Here is an 8796-nt window from a genome sequence, read left to right on the forward strand (position 1 = left end):
CCCGGATGGAGCTGGAGGAACCAGCTATATCACAAGAGGGCTTCCATGTATGACACATCTCCAAAGGCCCTCCAGAGGGACAAGGTGCCTCGAGGTGTCATGGGGACACCAATACTACTGATCCTGTGCAAGCTGGGTCAGTGTGTGTGCTTTCTTTTGTTTTGGAATAAATATATTTTTAAAATAATTTAAAAAGGGAAAAGGAAGAGTACAGCAAAGCTAAGGACACAGAAAATGCTTTGCTGTAGCCGCACAGTGTCTGCGCTTGCTTTAGGTACAAACTTGGAGCTCTGCTGGCACCATCTTATTTTATGTTTGTATGATAAGCTGTGCTATTTCAAATGTTGCAAAACGACCCTGAAGTATAAAGTAAACAGTATATCATGAACTAGGTTTACTATTGAAGAAAAAAACGCAGTGCACTGAAGCAGTTAGCAAAGCCTGAATATGCGCTTGCCAGGGCCCTGGTGTGCACAGTTGTGCTGCTCGCTCGCTCGCCCTCGCAGCCAGCCAGAGCAGCGCCCTGTCCAGGAAGCGCCACTGTGCAGGGACCTGCGCAGGTGCTTGCTCGCTCATTCGCTCTCGGAGCCCTTTCATGTTTGGATAGGTGCAGATATGCAAACACTTAACAGCTCCGGGAAGGAACACGCCGTTCAGGTGTGTAGCCCAGCAGATAACAGTTGAGAGCTCAGCAGCACTGGTGTGTTGCACGGGGCACCACTTCCATGTTTGTCCAGCGGTTCAGTTACCTCAGAAGACCTCAGGCATGTTCCTGTTCAGGACCGCATGATTGTAATCTTCAGAAGTTAGCTGGTGCTTGCATTTGGGGTGCTCAGACGCCATTCTCCCCCAGGCCCCGGTTGGTTCTGAGCCTAGGGCCTCACTTATGTTAAGCAAGCGCTGGCTGTTTTTTGAAAAGTCTCCAGGCAGGGTCTCACTTAAGCTTTGAGCTCCTGCTCCTCTGTCTGGGCGGTGCTGGCAGTGCTGTGACGCTGTCTGGTTGGGTTGGTTTGATTTACTACTTAGCAACTATTATGACTTGCCCTGGTAAATTGATGTTTTCAAAATAGCGTAAGTGGAAACAGCAGTTAGCTGCCTCAGATGTGGCTGGGAAGGGGTTGCTTGGCGCGTGAGGAGCAGAGGGAAGATTATAGAGCTCAGGGTGTACCTGGGCACAAGTCAGCTTCTGTGGGACAGTCTTGTTTTTAAAATTGCCCATGTGTGTGTGTATATGTGTCTGTGGGCAGGGGCACTCGAGTCCGGCTCCCGTGTGTTCAGGAGAGGCTGTCTGCATCCTTTCTTCGGTCTCCTCTGCCCTTTGAGCACACCCGCAGCTTGCTGACTTTTTTTGGCTAGGCTGGCCAGCCAGCAAGTCACAGCAATCATTCTAAGACCTTCCACCCCTAGTGCCTGGGCTACAGCAGTGTGTAGCCCCAGTGTATGGTCATATTTAACTTTTTACTTGGGTTCTGGGGATTCGAACTCAGATCCTTATGTTTGTGCAACAATCACTCCTGACCCACTGAGCCTTCCTCTGACTCTTCTTGGTCATTTTTATTTAATGTCACAGTGTGCATGTGAATGTGGAGAGACCACATACATAGATAGATAGTTACATGAAGATACAGAAATTACATAATATTTGTGATCTTTATAGCATCTCTGAATAGTGGTTTTGATTTGTAAAGGAAGCCCAAACGGTCACTGTTAGAGTTAACCTTTCCTAATTTAAAAGGCCAGCAGCACTTGACATTAAGTCTCCTGCCGTTGAGAATGGCTTCATCTCGGCTGTGACAGAGGGAGCCAGACGTTAGTATAACTATCACTGAGTAAAGAGGGTTGTTAGGCTTTCCCAGGCTCTTGTTTCTATTCCCACTAGCTGCAGAGAGGTACAAAGAAAAGAGGGCACAGATGGCTTTAATGTGTTTCTTCTCGGGAATAGAAGCCAGTGCTGTTCCCCTCTTGGCACCTGCAGATTGATTTTATCTGGTCTGTAACTGACAAAGTCTGTGTAAGAGGAAATGGCTGAATGAAGATCCGACTTACACACAAGCGTGCACATGCGCATTCTTGACCTGCTCTTGTTTTTGTTTTAAAAGAAAACTAAACTTCTGAACAAATTGGAGAATTGCTTTGGATTATAAAAATTTATATTGTGCTTATAATAAAAGAATTCCTATTCATTGCATATTTAGAAATATGTAATCTTAATATTTTACACCACTAATAATTGAATTCTCACATAACACTGTAGAAATATTTTTGTGAGCTCTGCTATGTACACACGTGTAAGAGCACATCTGTATCTAGCAGAGCTCTTTCTACCTTTAAACTATTTTTATGCTAGAAGGACCAAAAGTTTGACAGTTAGAAATTACCGCTGTGAAATACAGCATCTCGGTGGTCTCCAGGAACCCTGGCTCTTCAGAGCTGTCAGCGAGCAGAGAGCAGGCGGTGGTGGCCTCTGGTCATGCTGTTTCCACAGGGGAAACCTTTATCCCACGGTTAGCGCTTATTAACTCTCAGTTCACAAGCAGCTCGATGATTAGGTTGCCTAGCACATAAGACATTAGAAGTGAGCGCTAGGAGGTGAAGGAGGTGGCGGGATGAGGGGAAAGGAAACCGCTCTTGGCGGTGACGCCTGATGTGGGCAGAAGTGACAGACCAGGAAAACTTACTTAGTGGTACACTTTCTTGTAGGGATTTGAAAATACCACACTGTAAACAGTGCACAGGGTTAACCTCCTCACTCCTTCCCTGTAGGAACTCACCTCTCGTAGGGATATGCTGAAGGCTTACTCCTGTTTACTGAGTCACTCCATGGATTCTATAGCTAAGGTTGCATATTGAAGACATTGACGTAATCCTGGGCTCACAGTCAGATCTCAGGAAGGCAGGCATTAGCTGAGTCTTACAGTGAGGTAAGTTTCAGGGGCTAACCTAGGAACTGTGTTGGTTTCTTTCCGCACAGGGTCAAGCCCGTAGTTATCCACAGTTCAAACCCAAGCTCTCAGGATAATGAGTTTGTCTTAGAATCATGGCCAGAACCCAGCCCATTTTGATAACCAGCTACAAGTTCTTTCCCTACTTTCCGCCTTACTTGATCTTTCAGTGTTTCATTTAATAAGAGTATAAGGATGTTTGGTGGTGGATTTTAACTTCACACACACACACACACACACACGAGTACTGGTGTGCACAGTATAAGGACTGACTCTAGGAGTTTTGGATGAGCCTTTGGTATTTTGTGTGTGTGTGTGTGTCTGTCCGTCTGTCTCTGTGTTCAGCTCTGGGTTTCCGCATGCCTGCACGTGGAGTAGTGTATATAGTACATTACCCGAGGCCCCTGTCCTACAAGCTTGGCATGCTGTTCACTGAGAACAGCCTCATTCCCTTCACACCTCCCACCCCCTTTAGTCGTCTTTGCTTCTCTAGACTTCTTCCTGCGTTCATATCATATGTGGCTTTTATGTGTCTACATAAAAATCTAGGACCCACATAGGAGAGAGAACATCTGTGTTTGGAGCACCGACTCAGTTCACCCATCACAAAGTTCAGTTTTCTTGCAAACAGCATAACTTCATTTGTTTTATGGTGGGAGATTCCACTGTATACTGATGCACGTGACCCCTTCCTCTGTGCCTGGGCACCTCGGTCGCTCCCGCCACTTAGGTACCGTGAGTAGTACCGTGAGTAGTGCAGCAGCAAACATTGCAAGTGTGTCTGTGGTGAGTTGACATGGGTGTGCGAGTCGACTGAAAGGCAGCATTCATCAGGACCTTACTGAAGACGACATTGTAGGCACTGAGTGTTTGATTGCCTTAGAGCTGTCGGGGGACACAGTAAACACCATTGTGTTCTCTCTCCCCTCTGCACAGCAAAGTGAAAAGGAGAGCTTGCTGAAGGAGCGAGACCACATTCTGTCGACGCTGGGGGAGACGAAGCAGAACCTGACCGGACTTTGTCAGCAGGTGTGCAAGGAAGCCGCCCTGAGCCCCGAGCAGATCCAGGTCCTCGCCAAGTACTCGGCCTCCGACTGCCCGCTTTCCTTTTTAATTTCTGAGAAAGGAAAAAGTACTCCCGATGGCGAGCTTGCTTTTACGTCGGTTTTCAGTGTGTCTGACGTGCCTCCAACTGCACCACCTCCCTGTGGGCGAGGGAGCAGCGCGGCCAGCCAGGAGCTTGTGCAGGAGTCCCCGTCAACCACCGCAGCTGCCCCCGAGCAGGCCACACTGTTGGAACCCTGTCGGCAGAGTGCTGGGATCTCAGACTTCTGTCAGCAGATGTCTGACAAGTGCACTACTGACGAGTAAACCCCACGGGCAGCCTTCAGCCCATGGCTTCCCTCTGACCTTCCGGCGTTGTCTCGAGAGCCTAGCGTGGCCGTGTCTTCTTGCTTAGCAGTCCTGCGTCCTCCTGGTGGCTTTCTGTTGAGGGAATTTCTCTGTCAGGTGACCCTGAGTTCTCCTTGGTTTTCATAGGAGATACGACATGTTCTATCTCTTCAGATGTGAAAATATAGAATGACCAGGTAATTATCTCCTAGTGTTCAAACTAACTACAGCAGCGGAAGCCGCAGTGTCCATTTCAACAGCTCGGAGCATCTGCACGCAGTCCTCGTGGGCCGTGGATTACCTACTGATTAGGAAGAAGACCCCTTCCTATGTGGAGCAGTGGTGATCTCCCCAGAAGTGGGGCACTTCTTGTCTATGTGGAAAAGAAATCTCCTTTGAACTCTAATGTTCTGCACCTCAGCTCCTCTCAAAGTCCAGCATTGGCTGGACCTGGTGACCCTGAGGCTGCCCTGGCAGGACCTAGGCAGAAGCCACAGCTGGCCTGAGCTGGAGGCCTCTGCTATCCTCAGTATTGACTAAGAGTTTTGGCTGCACAAACCAGAAAGTTCCTCTCTTTAGTCTCCACCTTGTCTAGACTGTTAGGAACTTTCTGTCCCGTGGAGGAAGAGCTGTCCCGGAGAGCTGCACACTGCACAAGGCTGTCGATTCATCTCATTGCAGGTCACCTATGACCATGAAGGCATTGGAGTCAATGAGAGGGAAATGTCTACAATGACCTGAAGAGCAGCTCGTTGGAATCCTAGTGAAGACTTGTGGTCTGTCAAAAAAATGCCGTGTTGGAGGCAAACATGGATCGGAGGCTCTGCTGATGTTTGAAACGATAAAATTCGGGCTTGGCTCGGTCCGTTAATGGGTTTGCACTTGAGAGCCAGATTTAATCCTCTTTTTTTTTTTTCCCTATTCCCTCACTTGGTATGATGTAAAGGCATACGAACCAGTTTAACTTGGGCATTGAAAGATCAATCTTATGCTTATTTAATGTTGGTAGAAAATGAATTGATAATAATCTGAGCAGTTACCCCGGTAACATTTGCAGTGATTTTTTTTTTTTTAGCCATTCTGGAATCTCACCTTGTAGACCTCAGCAGTGGAAACAAAACCTTGTTTATACAGGTTCAATATCCCTGTTCAAGGAATGTGAGATGCCTTAAAATTGGAGACATTCTGAGCCCTGAGATGTGCGATATCCAGGCCTGACCTCACGAGGCAGGTTACAGTCAGAACACGACATTCAAAGTCTTCTGAATGCTACTTTATATGCCCAGGGTATAGGAGTTTATTAAGGCTTTGGGGAGGTAGGGGTCTGACCCTCTGTTGAGAGCAGGGGAGAGCCGGAAGTCTGAAGGCACTCTGCGTCAGACATTTCCAACAAGGGAGTCCGCAGTCAGTCACTTCCGGAAGCACTTACAGAGTCCTGTGTCAGGGTGCAGGGGACAGTCAGTAGGACTGCATCTCTCCAGGTCTCATCCCTGAAAGAGACGCTTCATTGCATGCTGCATCTTCTGAAGGGCAGAGGGACAGAGGGATGGAGGAGGGGAGGGAGGAGGGAGGAAGGGGGAGAGTGCACACTACCCTGTGTAGTATCCGGTCACTGGCAAGCTGATGTTTGCCATGAGGAGATACGGGGACCAGCAGCAATACTTCATGATTTTATAGTTAGCAGATAATTGCCCTTTTTCCTTGGGGTGCAGCAAGGGAGGGAGGAGGGTAGTATGTGTTTCATCTTTGGAAGAGAAAATTAAATTGGAATTATTTTCTAGAAATTTTGAGAAGTCCACTCAATTTGCCTGGGAGAGAGTGCTCACTGTGTGAAAATACATCCCATGTTACAAAAGAGTTGTATGCGTGTGTGTATATATATATATTATATATATATATATATATAATATATACACACATATGAAATTATATGTAGATGTATATATACATACATATGTGTATGTATCTGTCCCCATGCAGCTATTTGGTATTTGTAAGTTTAGACTTCAACTTAACATAATATGAAAACTTCTCTGGTTTACAAAGTGTAAAATCTTATACAAGCCAATGGATTTCCTACCTCACTGTGCACTCGGCTGTCTGTCGTCAGCTCTTGCGTGTGCGTACGTCAGACCTTTGCTTTAAATGTAAGCATTTGCTTTGGAGGTTTTACTTACCATTTGATGATAATGCCCAGTTCTCTCCTCAGCTTAAAGGCATTTTTTTAAAGACGCTTGGTTTAAATTTCTCTCTATGAACAGTTTAGCATTAAGGGTTAATTTTAATGGAGTCTGGTAATTGGCCAAGTGTAATATTTCTTAAAATTTAGCATTACTTTTAACAGCCAGCATGTAATACAAGTAACTACACTACCTCATACATACCTTTGTGATTTTCAAGTTGTATTAGGTGGACAGGACAGGTTTTACCTTTGTCTTTGGGCCATAAGGTGGGTAATAATAGAAATATATTGCATAGCATTATACATTTATGCCTATTTTAACGTGAACTTCTAAAACATTTTCTTTTCTAAGAAGATTTGTTTTAAGGAAATATTGGGGGGGGGGATGCCGAAGACAAATGATAGGAGGATCATATGTGTACAACGTATGCCTTTTCCTTCATGCAGAGCTTGGACAGTGGTTTTAGTTGGTGTTTTGCATAGTCACACAATCAGAGCTCCTTATTGTATAAGCCAGCCTTCTCAAGGCCCGGTGATTTTTTTTTTTTTTTTTTTTAAAGCTGTCATGTCTGACTCAATACAATAATGTCATCTTAAATTTTTGCCCCTTATTTGAATCCTATAGCTACAATCAAATTAATTTGTTAAATTTGTTACATTCAGAATAAATATGGATATAACATTGGTTGTCCACCTGCAAGCTTTCTAACAGTTTACTGTAGCTTGATGCTTAGCCAGTTTTATATTAGGAATTCAACACATGATACAGGGATGAGGGTACTCAGCCGTGTTAACAACTTGGAAAAAAAGAAAGAAGCAAATGGCGATGTTACAGTGAATTCTCAGGTGAACTTTTCAGTTATGAAAACATCTATTTTGAATTTGTAAATATTTTAACTGTTNTATTAAGGCATGGACTAAACTATTCTTTGACACCTGTTGGGNAGAGTGAAAATTCAAAGCCATAATGGTAAAAGATGGCATACTGATTGTAAAATAAACAAATGATAATAATAATAATGATTTTTTTGTATCTTTCATAATATAATTTTTCTAACTGCAATAAAACCACTGAACTTATATATTCCTGTCCTATTAAGCCCATGTTTCATTAGTAGTACACCTTATAATATTTAATTTACATTTTCTTTCTAATGTGCTTGTCTGGATGGGGATTCTAGACCGACCAGTTAAATAAAGTTCCTAGCACGGCTTTCAGTTGACTAGAGTTGTACATTTCCGTCTCACTGCTCATGGGAACTTACCAGTGTTAGTCTTTTGATCAGTTACTACAAGTCAGATTATGTGCTGATAGGGGAGAATTTTTATTAGTTGAATATCTTATGCCTGGATAAAAAACCAAACCTCCCAGTGCTCTGGCATCAGAAGACACACAGCTTTTCGTCTTGCATTTGATTTGCTTGGTTTCCGTAAGTGGAGTAGGGGTGTGTAAAGGGTGTTTATCAATCAGGGCGTGAGGATATATGTTAGCTGGTAAAGTGCTTGTTGTGGATCTGAATTCAATTCCCAGAACTCACTAAAAAAAATCCAGACAATGACAGCATCAGGAAAGGCAGAGTCTGGCACATCTCTAGGGCTGTCCAACCTGCCAGCCTGGCCTACTTGATAAGTTCCAGACCACTGTAATGACATTGTAGGTTATTTATGATGCACACACACCACACATTCACACAGAAGGACTTGAGAGCTGAGCTCTGAGCAGTTACTTTGTTTTGAGGCCATCCAAGGCCACAGCCTGGCCTGTTAACACTGATTTTCAACTATTCCGGTGTAGGATGCATGCTTTTGTACGTGGTACAGCAACAGGCAGACAACCTGACCATTGTCCTGAGGTGTCTGGTCACATGGATGTGAAACCCCGAGGAGACTGAAATGGCATTAAGATGACTTCTGAAAATGTCCCGGCCACAAGCAGTGTGATGTTTTCAGAAGGCTAAAGCTGGCCTGCTACAGTAGAGATAGGATAAAGCCTGCTACAGTAGAGCTGGGATAGCATTTGGACCCCTAACATACCCTCGTCTAAACAGTCACTCTGCAGACACAGCTGCTGTCTGGGAGTTCTCATTGACACTCTGCAGGAGGAAGCCACTTTTCTCCCAACAGGTTCCAGCTCCAGGCTGTCACATTCAGGGTAGTTAGTTGGTCCCTAGGTGTTGCGGCCCGCCCGCGGTCNACAACACGAACGGTTTACTGAGAATGGCAGTTCCCTGCAAAGAGAGGTAACTAGACGGGGCGGAAGAAACAATGGAGTCAAGACAA

General features: G+C 45.0%; 1 protein-coding gene across 3 annotated transcripts in view; it reads left to right on the forward strand.

Annotated features, from left to right (window-relative positions):
- Bach1 (BTB domain and CNC homolog 1) overlaps positions 1-7730 on the forward strand; it is a 34403-nt gene extending 26673 nt beyond the window's left edge. For all 3 annotated transcript variants that reach the window (XM_021185483.2, XM_021185484.2, XM_029470385.1), the window contains exon 5: positions 3879-7730. In XM_021185483.2, the coding sequence (XP_021041142.1) occupies positions 3879-4313 (435 nt within the window). In that variant the 3' untranslated portion in view covers positions 4314-7730. The remainder of the gene's footprint in view (positions 1-3878) is intronic.
- The last annotated feature ends 1066 nt before the right edge of the window (positions 7731-8796 follow it).

This window comes from Mus caroli, chromosome 16 (assembly GCF_900094665.2).
Source record: "Mus caroli chromosome 16, CAROLI_EIJ_v1.1, whole genome shotgun sequence".
In the NCBI taxonomy this organism is placed as follows: Eukaryota; Metazoa; Chordata; class Mammalia; order Rodentia; family Muridae; genus Mus; species Mus caroli.